Here is a 19,378-nt window from a genome sequence, read left to right as displayed (position 1 = left end):
AAAGAAACAAAGGAACAAAGAAAAAAGAGACAAACCAAATAACAGACTCTTAACTATAGAGAACAAACAGATGGTTACCAGAGGGGAGGTGGGTGGGGGGATGGGTGAAACAGGTAATGGGGATCAAGAGGAAACTTATCATAATGAGCACTGAGTAATCTATAGAATTGCTGAATCGCTATATTGTACACCTGAAACAGTATAACACTGTATGTTGACTATACTGGAATAAAAATTAAAGTTAAGTAAAATAAAAAATTTGGTTAAAAGATAAATAAAATGCTTTTTCCTTCACATAAAATTAAATTCAGTTGGCTTTTTAAGATCATGTATGCCATTATATTTGTATTATTTGGAAGTTGATAATCCATGTCTAGTTTTGAAGTTTTTTTAGTTAACCAACTATTGCATTTACCTGAAACCAGTCCTGTTGGTCAGTTCACCCTCAGGGAATCCTGTACTTAGAACACAGAGCATGGACCTGTGTCTGGTGACAGACCCTGGGCCACACTTGGCGGAAGTGCTTTCCCTTTTGCAGTCCCTGTGTGGAACTGAGTTGGAAAATTTGAGAGGAGGAGACAACCCAAACCAAAACCATCCAGACAATCCTATTAGGTCAATTATATAAAAACAAACAAACAACAAAAACAGCAGAGCAGGAGGATCCATGTATAAGACAAAAAGAGAAGAGACTTTGAAGGAAAGAAAGGGAAATGAGTTTGAAGAACTCCTTAGGCTCCAATAAAAACCAATACTACATTTTATGAAATGCCTTTGACTTTGACTATGGGCAGTGAGGGAGCTAGGAAGACATGAAGCTTACTTGGACACTTGATATTAGTGATTTTGTTATACATTATAGTTTAGATTCTCTTTTATATGCATATATGTGTATATATGTACCTTTTATATATATGTACGTGGATATGTACTTGTATGTGTGTGTATATATATATCCTCATATACATATGCATGTATACATATTCTCTAGATATGTTTGGTCTGACCTTAATCTCTCTGGGTTTTAGTTTCCTCTTCAGATACTATTCACATGTACCCTCCGGAATAGTCAGTGATTCTCTGTTAATATGTATGTGCAGGTATCCAAGGTATTGGCACACGCAAGAAGAGCTGAGGGGTAGAAGGTAGAGGGAAGAATGTTTTTAGTTCAGGGAGCTGAGGTGCTGAAAGGAGGGTGATTAGCATGATGCTGTGTGAGGAAAAATTCCCATTGTGGCATTCTAAAACTATTCTTCTAAAAAAAAAAAAATTAGGTTGGCAGAAATTGCACACTCCCTTCTGAAGTTGGCACCATACGACACCCAGACGATGGAGAGCCGTGGGCTTCGGCGCTACATCATGGAGATGTTACCCATTACCGACTGGACAGCCGAGGCAGTGAGGCCAGCCCTTATCCTCATTTTAAAGAGACTGGATAGAATGTTCAACAAAATTCATAAGATGCCTACTTTGAGGTGAGGAGGCCTCCTGGTCAGCTGTAAATATTACAAGCTTCAAAGTTAGGGTTTATCATCCTTTAAGATGGTGGCGCAATCTGGAGTAGAACGGATGACTTGAAAGTTTTCTGTTGGTATATGTGCATAGCTAACCAGGTATATGAATGCATAAGTAGCAGGGTCTACATTTTGAAGAAATAATCTATTCTTTCAAATTATATGTGTTCATCTTGAAAAATCTGTTCATATCTTAGCTATCATGTTCCTCATCTGACACACATAAGAAATTCAGTGAGTATCCTTCAATTTCTTTTGAAATAAGGCAGGGTGTGCCTTATAAATAAAACAACTGAGGAGAAAAGAAAAATTAATTCCATGTTCAAAAAATACTGGCTTTGACATAGTTTAGAGAAATGACGAGTCTTAACAGAAAGCAGCCATGTAGCAGGTGAAAAAAATCCCACGATTAATAACAAAGACCTAAGTTTCACCATTTCATCTAATTGAGGGTGGTATGAAATTAACATGATTACCCCTTGATCTCTGTTCAGTAACCTGAAATATCCACTGATAGCCTCCCTATCTGTGCAAGGGTGCCTCGGAACCAGACCACCTGGAGATCTGAGTCCAGTTTGGAGACCTATGAGCAGACAGTTCAACTGGCTAAATGTTGATAAGCCTACAAACTCAGGAGTTTCAAGTTTGAGTTCATGAGAGCATTTTCTGTCCCTTTGAACTTAACCCAAAACCAATGCAACTCTTGCCCAAGAATTTGTAGCGCTTAGCATTCCATTTGTCAGAACTTTCCCAGGTGTTAGCCTGTATTTTTCTTCATTTATGCAGCGGTCAGGAGTTGTTGGAATTATAAAAAAGAAATTGAAAGATTTCATTCAGTAATTGATATTTTGTTCCTGTATTCTTTTATAACGTGATGACGAATGCCTACGCATTGGTTATTTATTTCAGTGGCATGGAAATGTCTGTCTTTACAGCACACCTACCTCTTTTAATGGTCTCAATGGAACATTTGTGCCTATTGGCAAATGGCCAGTCTTAAAATTCTTACAAGGGTGTGTCAAAATAAATTCTTTTTCTTAAATAACCTTGTACATAAAGATGTCAAACATCTCCATAGGTTGACTCATTTGTCATATAATCAAGCCCAGTTGTAAAGAACATCATGCTTCCTAAAAGTACATGGGTTAATTGTGGGTAATCTCTTTGGGGTGCATCCTGAGAATTTGAGGTTGCCTTGGATTTAATTTCTTCCAGTGATCTCAGTTCAACAAGGGAAAAGTTGACTGAAACTGACCTAGTGGGTTACTTGAGAATCAGGATATCAGTATATCCTCATTTATGAACATTTCCATTTTGTCATTGTAGAAATTCCATTTTGGTAGGAAATATAAGCTTAGGAATTATTTCTGCGATAATATAAGAAATAGTGTTGATATCATTAAAACCCAACCTGTTTATTTGGGGGCCACGGAGATGGCTCTTTCTGGTACTGAGACAGAGACTGGACTGACTTTTATTACAGAAAATCCCATGGTCATCTAATTGGGTTTAGATTTATACCACTTATATGACCCTAGAAAGTAGCCCCCAAAATATCATTTCTTAGAGGCCAAGAAAGAACACTTGTTAAATGAACTATTTTCTTCTAATGTCATGTTTTTGGCAGCAGTTAAACCATATAAATCTAATAAGTTGTATCCCGGTATAAAAGCTTGTAGAGATCAGTTGTAGTCTGATCAATAGATTTCAGAAATGCAGCCTGAGGTCAGATTAGTTCTGTTGGGAGTCATGGCCCCCAGGATGGGTTTCCTAAAATTGCAGTCTTCTACACCTCTCTCAAAGCTAAAACCAGGAAACTTAAAATGCAACCCATTCATCATCTCTGTTTTTTCTTCAATAGATTTTGTGTCATTAGTCGAGTGGGGCAGGAGTGCCTCTGCTGCGTTTTCAGTATCTTCTTCCCTTCCCAGTGTGCTCTGTGCTTTTGGAACAACATGGGTAAACTTCATCCCGTGTGAAGCACTTTGTTGTCTCAGACACCCGTCCTGTCTTAGATGGCGTCAGAATCACTGTCTCGTTCACTTGTTTCAGACTGACTCCAGAAGGGAGCCACGCTGCTAACAGCTCCTATATTGTATTCCAGGCGACAGGTTGAGTGGGAGCCTGCCAGCAATTTGATTGAAGGGGTTTGTTTGACACTTCAGAGGCAGCCAATCATATCCTTCCTGCCTCACCTTAGGTCACTGATCAATGTCTGTGTCAATCTGGTGAGTAGCCAAGTGGCAATCTTATGAAACTTTGCAAAAATGTCACTCTGCTATTGATTTCTCTGACTTGAAGATTTACAGGTCAACCACTTTGTGCCCCTACCTACCCACAAAAACAGACGGCTCAGGTGACACTGAAAATAGTGAGGTACATTTCAAGGTGGTGCGTGGGGAGATGAGGGGCCCATCCCTACACAGATGGGATTTTGGTGTGCTCCTTCCCACGCGCTACTTTGACAACGGGCCTCTTCAAGTTGCGCTGAGAGTTGAGGGCTGCCAGTTGGAGAGTGGGGTGGCGGAGACCACACAATTGGCTAGAGGCTGAGGTCATCCGGGGCGGGGGAGTTTAAAATGCAAAGAGAACATTGTTTTCCTTTTTTAGTGCAAAATGACACTATGAGTTGGCCAGTCTAGGATTTACGGGAAGAAAAAAAAATTTTTTTATCACTGATGTAATATCTAGAGTCTGGTCCTCACAAGGTTTTGTACGATGTAGAAATCATGTGAGAGCATCTCATTGAGTAGGATCTGCTGCTTAGCTAGCTGAGCAATAACTCTATAGCTGGAATGCCTAGTACACATAGCGCTATGCCATCACCGCCGTTGTCAGTGCCAGCTCCATCAAAGAACTGTGGACTACATTCCTTTGAATCCACCAGTGAGTATGTCCAATCTCCTGATTAGAATAGTCTTTGGTTCATCTCCCATTATTTGCATAGTTAGCTATAAACAACATTCTACAAAACCTTGGCTGAATCCAGTGTCACATTCGATCGGACTCCAGACATTACATGCCTTCCACAGAAGGTGACGAGAACAGACTGAAAGTAACATGTCCAACCTTCAAATTATTATTATTATTATTATCATTATTACTTTATTATCATCATTATGATTATTGAATGAGACTCCCTTACTTACGGTCGCATGAAATTGCAATAGTCAAGGCTGGTCATGTGCTCTGTTTGTATTTCAGGTGATGGGAGTGGTAGGACCTTCCAGTGTTGCTGATGGATTACCCCTTCTTCATCTCAGCCCTTATCTCTCACCACCTCTGCCCTTCAGCACAGCTGTTGTCCGGCTTGTAGCATTGCAGATACAGGTGTGACTGCCTTACCTGTTTGTCACGCTCATTAAGTTGCTGGTTGAGGCACCAGATCATGGTGTTCTCTTTTCTTTTTCTGCAAAGGCTGGGCAAAATCTGTGAAACAAAAGTGTAAAGAGCTCCAAACTTTTACGGGTTTAGAGCTTCAGTCCTGAGCTTGGCCCTGAGTTGTGCTTCTGTAATTCTTCTCGAGATCTCAAAAATAGCAGAGTCGTTTAGTCCTGCCACAACATCAGGAACCATGGAAGTCATTTCAAATGTGTGCAAAACCTTAGGAAAATAATGGCTCACAGATAATCAGCTCACAATTGTTAATTAAAGACACAGTAATATTCAAAGTCTGGTTTTAAATTATTTGCAGAAAGAACTGCAATATAAAATTCTTTCAAATGTTACTACTAGGCTTTGAGTATCTTAATTTACTTTAATGATTGTGGGTTGAATATTGTGGTTGCTTTTTTTTTTTTTTTTTGCTTTCCCAGTGATTTTATTTCTTAAAATTAAAATAATTATTCCCAATGCAAAAAGTGCAAAATGCCAATTCCCCTGCCTCTTTCTGTGTGTCACCTAATTTTAGAGAGTGGTAGATCATCAGAAAGCTCTGTGACTGATGGGAAATATACAACTGATGTAAATAGATAACGATGCATCCATGATCTGACAACTTGATGGTCCATCATCCAGAGAATGGGTGATGGTAGAAAAGACATTAAGCAAGAGCTTTGGCTACCGTGCAGAAAGGAAACAATGATCACTAAAGTGATCCATGTTTATAACCTGTGAACAGAGATCATTTCTTTCTTTCTGTATTACCTATTCCTTTCTGGTTTGGAGAAGGCCTTATGCAGAGGTCAGAGGACTTTTAAATAACTCCCAAATGGAATAGGTGGCAAGTTCTCATTTTCTTCTTTCTCTTTTACCTCTAAAATATTTATTGGTGGACACATGGAGCAAATGAATGGGGATATTCGGTTGTTTTTGTACCAGACCAAAAGTATTACAATTTTGCATTTAATATTCAAGATGTTACTGTTTTTTTAGGTATATAACTCTCAGTTATGGCAAGCAAATGGTAAAGTATCAGTTTTGAGTGAATCTCGTACGCTGCGCAACTGAACTCATAGTTTCCAGGAGCAGCCAACAGGGAGTCACCGCTTCCATCGTGCTGTGTAAAAACAAACATATCGAATGGGTGTGGGGGTCAATTAATCTTTTTTTTCTATTATTGCTGCACAGGCTTTAAAAGAAGATTTTCCCTTAAGCCATGTGATCTCCCCATTCACCAATCAAGAGCGAAGGGAGGGGATGCTTTTAAATCTACTCATCCCATTTGTGCTCACAGTAGGATCTGGAAGCAAAGGTCTGATTAATTTAACTAAAGGGAATTTATCATTGTTGTGTTTTCTTAAGTGTCAGGCTGTTATTTCTTATTCTTTTTTCCATGAGGGCCATCACTGCAGTCGATCCGAATGATTTAAACAGGGTTATCTTAGGAAATAGAGGCTTTCTTTCATTTCAGTTTAGCTACCCTGGGTCAAGAGTTTCTCTGCTCCACTTCTTAGGAGATATGTCCTTCAGTACGGCAAAAATTGGGAGACCATTGTTTCCATTAAGAAAATGGTATTAACTGAAATACAGTGTGGTGTGAATTGACAAGTGAATGGACTTTATAATTTGCTGCAGTTAGGGTTAGCCTAAACCTTACCACTGCCGTTACATTTCAATCTGTTTTCATTACTCTTCCTTCTTGGGGGATTTTTCTTTTAGGAAAAGCTTATCTCAAATGTAAAGACAATACGTTATGAGTATTTGGGCAGAAAAGAGAAAGGAGATTGAAATGGTAAGCAGAGATTTGGCTAAGAACACAAGCCCTTGGGTGCTGACTATGGAGAGAACACCCAGGATCAGGAATGCGGTTTCTGTCCAGAGGAGAAGCTGTACTTGGTGGGGAAACACCCAAATTTCTAGGGTGTTCTAGTTTGGAACTGGAAAGACAGCTGAATTTTTCTGGGTCTAACATGGAAAGTCTAGCTCGTGACTTGCTTCTCTTTCCGCTTCCCTCTTCCAAACTCGGCCCCGTAGACAGCCCATGGCTCGAACAGCCCGAGGTGCAGTTGCTCCTGCAGACAGTCATGAACGTGCTCCTGCCACCGCGGATCATCAGCACGTCCAGGAGCAAGAACTTCATGTTGGAGAGCTCCCCCGCCCACTGCTCCACCCCGGGGGATGCGGGCAAAGACTTGCGCAGGGAGGGCCTGGCGGAGTCCACCAGCCAAGCCGCATACTTGGGTGGGTACTCTCCCCACACACCCCCCCTCTGTATATGTGTGTTTGTGTGTGTATATGATGACATAAGGACTTATTGAGTTATGTTACACCTTGACTCAAAAACGATTTTAAAAGACCTCAATCCAGAAAGTATTTGAAGAAGCCACTTGAGCAAGTAAGAAGCATCATCCTTGCAAAAGAGTCTGTACACAAATATATGCCAATCGACTTGTTCTCCCCCAGAGGCTTGCCAGTTTCCTTCTCGCTTCACTCCTACGTTTCCATCACCCCATCCTTGCCTTTAACTTGGTCCTCAGTGAACTAAGCCAGTGGAAAACACCACTCCTGCTATAGCACAGAGAATTAAGGAGCACTGACAGCAGAAAATCTCAAAAGCACCAAGCTGAGAAGACTGCGCCTGACATTTTTCAATTTATCAAAGCAGATCTTGGTGTGGGGAGTAGAAGATGAACCACACACACTGGTAAAAACAGGTCCTTGGAGTTTGGAGTGTGTGAGGTGTTTGGACTGTATCATAAGGGGAAATATTTGGGGCGCCTGGCTGGCTCAGTCAGTAGAGCATATGACTCTTGATCTCGGGGTTGTGAGTTCGAGCCCCACATTGGGCCTAGAGATTATTTAAAAAAAAAGAAATAAATAAGCATATTAGAAAATTATGTGATTGACAATGAAAAGGAAAAAAGGAAATAAGAATGCATTTGCACAGGACCTGACCCGTGTGGGGCTTAGTTGCCAAAGCCATGAGAATGTGGGGTTCCAATAAAATCTAGATTCTAGGGCCGAGGCTTGCATAAGGCTTGGCACTGCACAGAGGATGATGGAAACAGAGGGCTTGACACATGAGGCAGGGTTAGGAGAAAACACTTGACGAGTGATTATGTTCAGGTCATTCCCCTTTCTGCCTTTTTAATGAAGGGGAATCCTTTGGTTCCTTGGCCAGGCTCCTGGACCTCTGTTTCAAATTGATTTTTGCATTTATTTTGAACACTTCCTGTGCACCAAGCACTGTTTTCTATACTTTGAATCCTCACAACAACTCTAAGAAGTAAATGTTCTTCTCCTTTTAGGACTGAAGAGGCAAAGGCCCAGAAAGGTTGAGTAACTTACCTAAAGTCACACAGTTAATAAACAGCAGAGCCAAAGTCCAAATCCAAGCCATCTGGCACCTGAGTCCCTGCTCTTGAGCCCTTTGCTATCCTGCTTATGTGTTGGGCTGATGGAGGTGAAGGTGAAAGCAGAATGGCAGAGACCCACAAAAGGCTAACAGGCACCTAGCAGTAGAAATGTCACCAAGCTCAGGGTAGGGAAAGAGGAGTGTTGGGTTTTGTCCCTTCGTTTGTTTGTTTAGTCGAGGGAAAGGAATTCGGATGAATGATGGCTGTGAAAAGTGGGATTTTGAGGAGGAGGAGGGGTAAAGAAGACTCTTACCACATCTCTCTCCATGTTATATGGCATGGTTGTCCCCTGGAAATGTCCTAAATAGGCGATAAAGGTGTGTGTGACTTTGAGGGCTGCATGGAGTTGGGTTTCTGTGTGTCTTTTAGTTGCTGAGATGGGCCTTAAGACACGATCAAGAAGGCCCAGTTTCCCCTTGACTGCCCAGTAGCAGATACCAGGCCGAGAGCTGAGGGGGTCAGAGGACGCTCCCGCCAGAATGTTTGACATCCTTACAGTATTCTGGTTTGTCCTGACACACTGGGAAATCTTCTTCCCCCCACCCAAAATAAATAAATAAATAAATAAATAAATGTAGACTGTGACAGGGCTGCCAGAATCTAGGAAGCAAGAGATCTTGCAAAAGAAATCCAACAGGGTTTAGTAATCAACAAGATGTGCAATGTTGGGGTGGGGGGGTGGCGGGGAGAAGAAGGAAGGAGGGAGGAGGGCGGAGTTTTTTTCATCTGGAAGGATCTACTCAAACACATTTCCTGGTTACCTCTGGGGAGTGGTGGGGTCAGGAAGGGAGCTGGCAAGGGGGAAGGACTTTTCTTTTTTTAATTTTGTGCATGTCTGCATGGCTTGATTTTACTTTAAACAGCAAGAATATATTCTTTCTATGCTTAAAAGAAAAAAAAATCTTTTAAAACACCCATGTTTTAGTTTAGGATATGAGTAGTATGCTGGTATTACCATAAAGCCACTAAGACGGCACTTTCAGAAAGCAAAATATTAGCCCCACATTATGTTTAGGACGCATTTCCCTCTCCGTTCTATGAACCACTTGGCTCTGTGTTTTCCAAATCGTAGTTAAATGTACTTAAGAAAGGTAGCTGTGTTCTAATCAGGATGCAAACAGATCAAAACATCCAGATTTTTGTCTCGATGTCAGAACACTCGCTCAGGAGAGCATGCAGGCTCTTGGGCACATGGAGACAGTTCGGAAATTCAGACAATGTTCCGACGCCTAAGGGCTGTGGATGCGCGCCGGGTTCCTCCGAGGCCCAAGCGCGCACACAGGCTTGCTTTTCTCTTTTCCCGGTGTGAAGCGCTGAAGGTGATCCTCGTCTGCTTTGAGAGGCAGCTGGGAGGCCAGTGGTACTGGCTGAGCCTCCAGGTGAAGGAGATGGCGCTGCGCAAGGTGGGAGGCCTGGCCCTGTGGGACTTCCTCGACTTCATCGTGCGGACCCGAATCCCCATCTTCGTGCTCTTGCGCCCGTTCCTCCAGTGCAAGGTGTGGCGTGTGCTTCTCCCAGAAGGGCCGAGCCCCAGGGATGTGTTCTCTCCGGGTTAAGGCGGGATTGCCGCAGCGGTGTTCGTGCGACGCACGAGAGCTAGTTAGGAGGACCTTTTAATACCGTGTCTCAAAAATGGATCCCGGAGGATCAAATGTCACGTTAGGAGTACCTTCGCAGGGAGAGCGTTATTAAACTCTGTAAAACTCTGCCCTCTCTTGACTCACCACTGCCCCCTAGGGGAAAAGAAAAAAAAAAGATCGGCCCAAGGGTAGGATCTGGGGAAGGTTCTCCTTTCTTCCGTGACGTGACAGAGATCTGATTTTAAATAAACATGGAAAAGATAGAACAGTTAAAGCATGTCCCCCTCCCCCGCCCCGAAATCCTCCCTCAGTATTCATCTACTGTGTTAATCTTCTCATGCCCGAATTTCCTGGGGCAGTGATTCAAAATAATGTATTAAGAGCTTCCTGTATAAAGCACTGTCCTAAAAACTTCATTTGCATTACCTTATTTCAGCCTCACAACCAACTATGAAATAGGTGCAATAATTAGCCCATTTTACAGATGGGAAAATTGAGGACCTGAGAATCCATACCTTCCTTTCAGCTTCTGGCCCAGCCAGCAGAAAATCATGAAGAGCTCTCTGCCCGGCAACACATCGCCGACCAGCTGGAGCGGCGCTTTATCCCACGCCCTCTGTGCAAGAGTTCCCTCATGGCCGAGTTCAACAGTGAACTAAAAATTCTAAAAGAGGCAGTTCATAGTGGCTCAGGTGAGTAACCGTCGGGTAGTTTGCATTTGCTTGCCTCGTGGAACTCACACCCTACAAGGAATGCCTCTGTCCAGGTCACCACTCTTTTTGGAACCATGTATGAGGTAGTCATGTCAGTTCCCTGGTAGATTGGACCATGTGATCAATGCCAGCAGCAAACCAAGGGGTATCATGGGATTTTAATTTTGCTCTTTTCTAAACTTTTTTTTTCAATCTTCATTTCAGTAGTGAAGCTCTTTCTTGACTATTTAACAAGGGGGGAAAGTATTGAAATGCTTGCCTTCACCTCCTTTTTGGAAAGGAGAAGGGGGATTCACATTCTTTGAACATCTGTTATATGGTAGATGGTTTCATAGATGTTATTTCACTTAATCCACGCAAATGCCCTTAAGGTCGATAAGGGAGAGTCCACTTAAGGAATGAGGAAACCGAGACTCTGTAGAGTATAAAGAATCTACACACCGAACTAGAATGATTGCTTACAAAGCCTTGAACTTTTACAGATTGGGGGAGGTAGAGCTGAGTTAGAGTTGGCAGGCTAGGAGGTCCTATCTTTACATTATTTAAAAGATTTTCTTTTGGGGGTGCATTGTTTACTTTTTACAATTATTAACAGGAAATTACTAGGAGGGAAAACAAATCATAATCTGCCATTAGAGGGCAGTCATCACCCATAAGTAGACTCTCATATGTGTGGCTTTTTTTCTTTCTAAAATATATTATTGCTTGCGATGTATTAAAGACAAAGATTTTGACAAGTACAATCTTAGTGAAATCTGCAGTGTGCCATTCAAATATTCTGCTTTATAATAAAATAACCTGACGCATGAAAGGGGATATTTTATAAGTTCTCATTTCCAGAAAAGGAGAATGCGAACACAGTTTTGATTACGTATTCTGACTTTGATTGAGAAGTTCCTATCAGACAATGTATTTATTACTCCTACATGCTTGTGTCAGGAGAGATGTATTTCTCAGTAAAATCTGCCAAGTTGGAAGACTTCAATTCATGTCAAAATTATTTTGCATTCTTCCAACCTTCACATTTGAAATCAAAAGCAATGTCAAAGCATTTTACATTATTAGGGATACTATATTCCCCTGAGGAAACTGTTCAATTATGAGTAAATCAATAGCCAATTCTTTTTCTTTTTCTTTTTAAATCTCACTTCCACTTGCTACTTTATCCTAAAGACCGCTTATCTGAGACACACTATTTAACTGACCTTTCCTAAAAAATACAGGGAGGAGTTTGAAGCAAGCATTTGTTTTCTTTCGAGACGCTCACCATGCATCTCCTTTGGTCTCTCAACCCCCAGCCTACCAAGGGAAGACATCTATCAGCACTGTGGGCACCTCTACCTCCGCTTACCGCCTGAGCCTGGCCACCATGTCCCGCTCCAACACGGGCACTGGCACTGTCTGGGAGCAGGACAGTGAGCCCTCCCAGCAGGCTTCGCAGGACACCCTGAGTAGGACTGATGAGGAAGATGAGGAAAGTAGGTTACCCCACAGAACGGGGTAGATGTGGGGGTGGCATGTGGGACCCAGCGTGGCCATGCAAATGAGGGCTTGGGAAGGATTTCTGCCGCTCTGACTTTTTTCAATGCTGATTCCCCGGTCATTTTTACAAAAAGGATTTAAAGTGGAATTGTGGGGCGCCTGAGGGGGGCGCGTCAGTGAAGTGTCTGACTCAGTTTCGGCTCAGGTCATGATCTCAGAGTCGGGGCATCGAACCCCATATCAGGCTCCATGCTCAGTGGGGAGTCTGCTGGAGATTCTCTCTCCTCCTCTCTCTGCCCTTCCCATTCATGCTCTCTCGTTCTCTAAAACAAATCTATAAAATAAATAATAAAATAAAATGGAATTGTGATTGATTGCATGATTCCTACTGTCTACTCTTTTATAAATTCCTCAACAGCCTTGGCCATTTGGAAGGAATTCAGACAAAAGTAAATCTTTAGTGACCCCTACACCTTGAGCTTATAAATTCAACCTTTTCCAGCACTCCCCATTGAGCAAAGAAAACTAAATGCATATACTCAGGACTCAGAAAAGATCAGTTGGCTATACTATCTAGAACGTAAACCAATAGGCTTTCTTGAGGGACTACAACCCAAAAGGAAATACAACCCAAATCTGAGTCAAGAGTGTTCCTAATGACTGAGGTGGTCCAGGAGCTTCTAATACATGTGCATAAGATTTAGTGTCATGAAATGAGACCAGTCAAGAACGTGTTTCATATGTATGCTTAATAGGAGTAGGTTTTAAAAGTAAAAAGTGAAAGGTCCAATTAAATACCACAGTCATTTAATTCTTTTTATTGCCTTGATTATTTTCTAGTTGTGTTTTAAAGACACTCTGAGGGGCACCTGGGTGGCTCAGTCAGATAAGCATCTGCCTTTGGCTCAGGTCATGATCCCAGGGTCCAGGATCAAGCCCCACATTGGGCTCCTTGCTCAGTGGGGAGCTTGTTTCTCCCTCTCCCTCTGCTGTTCCCCCTGCTTGTGCTCTCTCTTTCTCTCTCTCTGTCCAATAAATAAATAAAATCTTAAAAAAAAAAAAAGGACACTCTGATATAACATTTATATAGCAAAGAGTACTGTCAGTGCCTTAAGAATGAAGAAGACAGGGGCGCCTGGGTGGCTCAGTCGTTAGGTGTCTGCCTTCGGCTCAGGTCATGATCCCAGGGTCCTGGGATGGAGCCCCACATCGGGCTCCCTGCTCCGCGGGAAGCCTGCTTCTCCCTCTCCCACTCCCCCTGCTTGTGTTCCCTCTCTCGCTCTCTCTCTCTCTGTTAAATAAATAAAATCTTAAAAAAAAAAAAAGAATGAAGAAGACAAAATCTAGATCTTCACTTACAGCCTCTCCATATCAGACAACAATAAAAAGTCCCATTTTAAACTAAATTAGGAGAAATAGGAGTTGAGGTTGGAATTTTAATTAACTGAGATGAATGAAAGTATTTTAATTAGAGTTGGATGTGGAGGAGAGGGAAAGAAAGAAATGCAGTAACATTTCCAGATGTGGTTTAGGGTTAATCAGATAATGAAGTGATGATCATATTGTCTTTCACCTGACCTACAGATATATTTGTTTCTAAATCACTCTCTGCTCATTGTGCAAAGAAATACTCTTCAAATTATAATGGGAAATCTTGAAAAATCTTGACCAAGAAAGAAAACAAAATGAGAGAAGGATAAGCAGTTTTTATATTCATTAAGTCCTAGTAATAGTTCAGAACTTTAGTTGTATCTATTTTTCTTTAATGCTTTAAGTAATGTCTCCCAGCAATTTTTTTTTTTAATTATGGGAAATGATACCACCCATCTTTAGTAGAGCTAAATATCTTTAGGAGGTAACCTCCTAGCCAGCAGGAAGGAGATAGGGAAGAAAAGTAGAAAGGACATAAAGAGAGATATCACTGATTGGGAGCCAGCACTTAAACCCACTGATGAACATGCAATTTTTTGCTAATATCTCTGCTCTTAGATGGCACAACCATCCCAGTGGAAACAGAGTTGCTAACAAATGTGTGGTTGTGATGTGGGTGTGTACTAATTTATAGGGGGTGGGCATAAAAGCCAAATGGTTGACTGCTTTGACTTAAACTATTTTCCCATTCTATCATCAAACCCATATTAAGACCTAACAGGTACAAGATGAGGTATAAGAAAGTATGAGAAAAAATATGTTCTCTGGGATCTTAGATCTAGTCCTATAGAGGAGATGACAGACATTTTCAATAAAGAAGATTTAACAAAAGGGTGAATGGAAGGCAGCATGTAATTAATCATCAAACACATATTGAGAGACTGTGAAGTGATATATGAATTTAAATAGGAGGAAAAATCAGTGAGATGTGGGAAAGGACTTGTAGAAATAGCTCTATTTATGTTACCATGTTTTTCATGTTTTTAAGGCACATTTGCTTATTCCCCTCTCTGTGAACACACCTAAAAAAGAAATACCATTCTGTAACATGAATCAACTTCAAGTCAGTCATCATGCAACAAATTAAAATTTCTGGCACTCTTCATATACACCTTTTTGGTTTGAAAGAAGTTTCATTAGAAATACGACCACTTGGGGTATTTTAAATAAAGGATGTGAGATGACCTTACATGGTAGCATAAGTTCAACACACTACATTAATCAAAATATGTTTACTCTTCAGGGGCGCCTGGGTGGCTCAGTTGGGTAAGCGTCTGACTTGGTTTTGGCTCAGGTCGTGATCTCAGGGTCATGGGATCGAGGCTTATGTCGCGCTTACAGTAGAGTCTGCTTGAGATTCTTTCCCCCTCCCTCTCCTTCTTGCTCTATTCCTCCCCCAGCTTGTGTGTGTGTGTTCTCTCCCTCTCTCTCTGGTAAATAAATAAATAAATAAATAAATAAATAAATAAATAAATAAATAAAATCTTTAAAAAATAAATAAAAATATGTTTACTGTTCAGCAACAAACAACATTAACTCACTTAAAATGAGGCCATCTTGTCACAAATACGTGTTAAAGCTAACTTTCACATGGATTTGAATACATTGATTTCTGCTTTGTGAAGAAAATAAGACGATATGCATCAAGTTTAAAACTTTAGGTCAAAATAAGCATTTGTTTTTTAAATTTTGGAGGTTTTAAAACTTTAGGTCAAAATAAGCATTTGTTTTTTAAATTTTGGAGGTTTTCAAATATTTACCCTAAAGCTATCTGAAATAGTCTTGCCCTCAGCAGTCTAAAAATCATTAAATGTACTGAATGTAGTTTTTCAGTGTCAAAGAAGTATACTTGACTCATTTAGTAACAATATTCCTTTTTGCACTATTCTCAGAATGTTTAAAAATTTTTAGTCCAGCTTTTCTGAAATCAGATACCTCTTGACTTTCACAAATAACTTACTTGTAAAAATGGACAAGATGTTTACATTTATTTCATGCAGGCTGTTTGAGGGTGGGAGATGTGTGGATGTGAAGAATTGTTTGTCCCTTTGTACAGATTAAAAACTAAGGCCTTTGGGAGTCTTACATTATAATCTGTACAAAGGGATGAATGATAACTTAGCTTTAAAGATTACCCTAAGATGGGAACCCAAGCCAAGGACGGAACCCAAGTACAAACTCAGTTTGGGTCTTCGGATCAACGTGACCATGTTATAACACTCCATTCTTTTGTCCCCTATCAGATGACTCTGTAAGCATGCCCAGTGTGGTAAGTGAACAAGAAGCTTACCTCCTGAGCACCATTGGAAGGAGGCGGTTCTCCAGCCACGTCTCTAGCATGTCTGCACCTCAGGCTGAGGTGGGCATGTTACCCAGCCAAAGGTAAAGAGCCATGGATATCCTATACTCTGCATTTGGGGGCAAAGATAGAATTCTGAAAATTCACTTTTGTTGTTCTAAAAAGGCCAAAAGAGTAGCAGAGGATTGTGTTTTTATGTAGACCATTCAACAAAGGACTTTTCAACCAAAGTCATGCAGGCAACAGTTTGCAAAGAGATTTCTAAGCCAGACCAGTAGAAGGGATCCCAATTTCTGATCCAAGCATTGTTTCAACTTAAAAACTCTCTAGAAGTAGATACATGGTCTTTTTTCTGGTTGTCAAATGACATTCTCATATTTCACATAAATCATTAACTAAGCTAATCATGAGTACCTGGCGAGTGTATAGGACTAGCTTGATATATGTGGTAAAGTTTAGACTTTTGGTATGTCATTAGTATTTAGTGGGAGGTAGTGATGCTTAACCAGGCAGAAAAAGACCTACGCCACTATGTGCGACCTTGGGCAGGTCATTTAACAAGGGCCAACAGTGCTCTTCTCTGTGAAAAAGGAGGTTGGCTAAAGTGACCTTTACAGTACCTTCTCTATAGTTATATGATTCCATGACTAAACACTTTAAGACATTTTATGTGTTCTCTGCCCTATAAGAACATAAATAAAAGTTCCAAGATACATATATCAAATATAGAAAATGATCTGATGTAAGAGTCAAAACATTGTCTATTTCAGAGCCAATGATATTATCACTTCAGGAACTGAATTCTTTCGAAGAGTTGGCCTTATGTGTTTTTGGCTAGCTTGTTCTTTATTTTTAATATCTACAGATTTAGTGTGGTTATACTTCATACGTGGAAAATAATAAAAATCGTAGCACATTCTAATGTTCAGATAAAATCAATTTTATGCAGAAATAATTACCCTATGCCCAAATCCTTTAGCAAATAGTTCATGAACTTTACAGATGAAATAGAATTTGTGAAATAAAGCCTAACTTTGGAGAATATCAAAAACTAGGGGAAAATGATAAAAGATGAGTAATAAGTAAATTGCACACTTATAAAGAAAGCAGTATTTTATGTACTATTTGGTTAATACAAAAATTAATAATATATAAGGGTTACTATCCTTGTAAGAGATTGTTTTACCTACCTTTTGGTAACTTACCTTTAAAAAGGAGGTCTTTTAAATAAAATGCATGAACAAAACTAGAGCTAAACTATAAAATGTCCAAAAAAAAAAAAATAAGATACAAAGTCATACAAGCAGTTAATATTGGCAACTATCAGTTCACTTTTAATTGCTAGCATATGCAAGCTTCTATCAAGGATAAGAGAAAACCATCTAGCAATTCATGTAAAAGTTGTATTTAAATTAGGGAATTGTAGGAATTTAACATAGAGGCTTTTTTGGTGATTTACCTAAACTAACCAGACCATCCATTCCCTTTGACATATTCATTAAGAGGTTAACTTGTTTCAAGGGAGAAAATTTGTTCTTTTATGGATATACTGGAAATCCAGAAAAATCATATAGTTAAGCCTTTTGGCTTGAGTCATGTTTCGGAAGGCTAGTGAAGGTAGGAATATCTATGTATATTAGGGAAAGGGAGCTCTTTCTGGACACAGAGGCTATTTCTAACAGTGTACGATTAGGTAAACAATTGGGGGGGGCAGCCACTCCAGCTTTTTAAATAGTTTAATTCCATTCAATTTAATAACTATTTATTGAATGCCTCATGGGTGCTTGCTTAGCCCGATGCCAGGTAGTGAAGGAGAGAGAAAGTATGACACAATTTCTGTTCACGAATCCCAAAATCAGCTGCATCCAAATAAATCAATAAACTATTTAATTATTCTCTTACCAACCTGACAGGTTTCTTCTTTTGGCATTTACAATTCAGTCACTAGAGGATGGAGTAAGGAGGTAAATGAGAGTTCCAGGTGAATATTCCAGGGTTATCTTCCTCCCATTTGTTGTTGACTTGCATTTCCATTGCAAAATTAGCAAGGGAAGTTGAGTTCTTTCTTTGCTTCTCTTAATGGCATCAGTTCCAAGAGTTTGGTTGTGCCAATCCATGGTAAGTGGTTTTTTGTGTGATAATGTCACAACACATGAGAAAGAAGCAGGCTCCTGGTCAATGAAGAATCACATACATACTAAGACAAATGAAAGTAATAACCACCCAGCCAAATGGTCACCAAAGGAATGATAGTCTCATCTTCTACAGATTCATTCTGCAATGCACTTCAGAACTCATGTGTCCGTTTGGAGCTCATTTTAAGTCCCAACTCTTGACCAGTAAATAGATCACTCCTCTGAGAGTCATACCCACCCAAAGTCCCTCCTCCCCCATTGCCTCGAGTCCTATGTCTTGACAAACCCAGCACAAGGTGAAATGGTTACCTGTCTCCTTCTCCTTCTTGTTCTGTTAAATTTATTTATTTTTGGCTCTTGGAAGCAGAAAATTGCATGCCTTTTTTTCTTTTTCTTTTATTTGTTTGCATTTTCTTTCCCTAAATGCTTCATCTCCCTACCCCTCCTGCAGTGAACCTAATGTCCTCGATGACTCCCAGGTCCTGGCCGCCGAGGGCAGCCTCTCTAGGTACAGTGTCAACGCTACCTGTCTATTGGTGTCTGTGCTGGGAAACTAGCTGTTCCCTGTCTCCTCTGTCTCTCTGTCTCTCTGTCTCTCTGTCTCCTCTTGCTCCCCCCCCCACCCCGTCTTGATATCTCTTTCCATTTCTTGCCCTTTGTTGCTCATGAACACACGAGCCTGGAAGTCAAAGGTGTAGCCTCCTTCATTTGCAGCTTCAGAGCTCAATCACAAATGGCCTAAAAAGCTTTCTTAAAAAACAAACAAACCTGTGGAGTTCTTTTAAGGGCTTGTCCCATGGGCATCTAAAACGTTTGATATGCTAAATGTTAATTTTACCCCATCCAGTCATTCCCTCCCACACTGATAGCCCTTAAGAATTGTTTTTCAGAAGCCTTTTAATACAACTCCCCATCATCAAGAAGCCCCTTATTAAATCCAGACAGGTCTTTTAGTTCATAGCATGGATGGTAAGAAAACAAACAATGCTGCTATAATAAGAGTAGCGATGTCGATAAAATTTCTATAATTCCCTCTCTTTGATGCATGCTTTGCGGCAGGCTATTAGAGTAGCTTGTTCAAACAACGCAGATAAAAAGAACGTCTGTCCTAGCACAAAGAGGACTCCCAAACTTGCCATGAAATGTCAGACACAAACATTTCTTGGTAAGTAAGAGAAGTCTTATGATGCAGACAATAAGATACCTTGGCTATTGGTTTAAAGCGTCAGAAAGGGGGACTGCACCTTTAACACTCAGATAAACCACGTCAAACATTCCTAATAGTCTTGTGCTGTTGATTCACACCTCTCAACTAATCCTCATTAGGGGTGATGCTTCTTGTTCATTCGAGCAGTGCCTTAGTTCTATCTCAAGAGAAAACATCCCCTTCCAGGTTTGCGTTATATAGTGAGGACAATACAACGTGT

At 40.6% G+C, this 19,378-nt stretch overlaps 1 protein-coding gene across 3 annotated transcripts in view; it reads left to right on the top strand.

Annotated features, from left to right (window-relative positions):
• UNC80 (unc-80 homolog, NALCN channel complex subunit) overlaps positions 1-19,378 on the top strand; it is a 228,768-nt gene that overhangs the window by 199,479 nt on the left and 9,911 nt on the right. For 2 of the 3 annotated variants that reach the window (XM_035007252.1, XM_035007253.1), the window contains 10 exons: positions 1,275-1,475; positions 3,619-3,742; positions 4,719-4,844; positions 6,084-6,207; positions 6,930-7,136; positions 9,623-9,807; positions 10,418-10,583; positions 11,903-12,082; positions 15,761-15,899; positions 18,403-18,459. In XM_035007252.1, coding sequence (XP_034863143.1) covers positions 1,275-1,475; positions 3,619-3,742; positions 4,719-4,844; positions 6,084-6,207; positions 6,930-7,136; positions 9,623-9,807; positions 10,418-10,583; positions 11,903-12,082; positions 15,761-15,899; positions 18,403-18,459 — 1,509 coding nt within the window. The remainder of the gene's footprint in view (positions 1-1,274; positions 1,476-3,618; positions 3,743-4,718; positions 4,845-6,083; positions 6,208-6,929; positions 7,137-9,622; positions 9,808-10,417; positions 10,584-11,902; positions 12,083-15,760; positions 15,900-18,402; positions 18,460-19,378) is intronic. The other variant, XM_035007254.1, reaches the window with a different exon arrangement.

The sequence above is a fragment of the Mirounga leonina genome, unplaced genomic scaffold (genome assembly GCF_011800145.1).
Source record: "Mirounga leonina isolate KUSES-001 unplaced genomic scaffold, KU_Mleo_1.0 Mir_151, whole genome shotgun sequence".
NCBI lineage: Eukaryota > Metazoa > Chordata > Mammalia > Carnivora > Phocidae > Mirounga > Mirounga leonina.
Note: the sequence above shows the minus strand (reverse complement) of the source record. Positions and strands in the feature narration are given on the sequence as shown.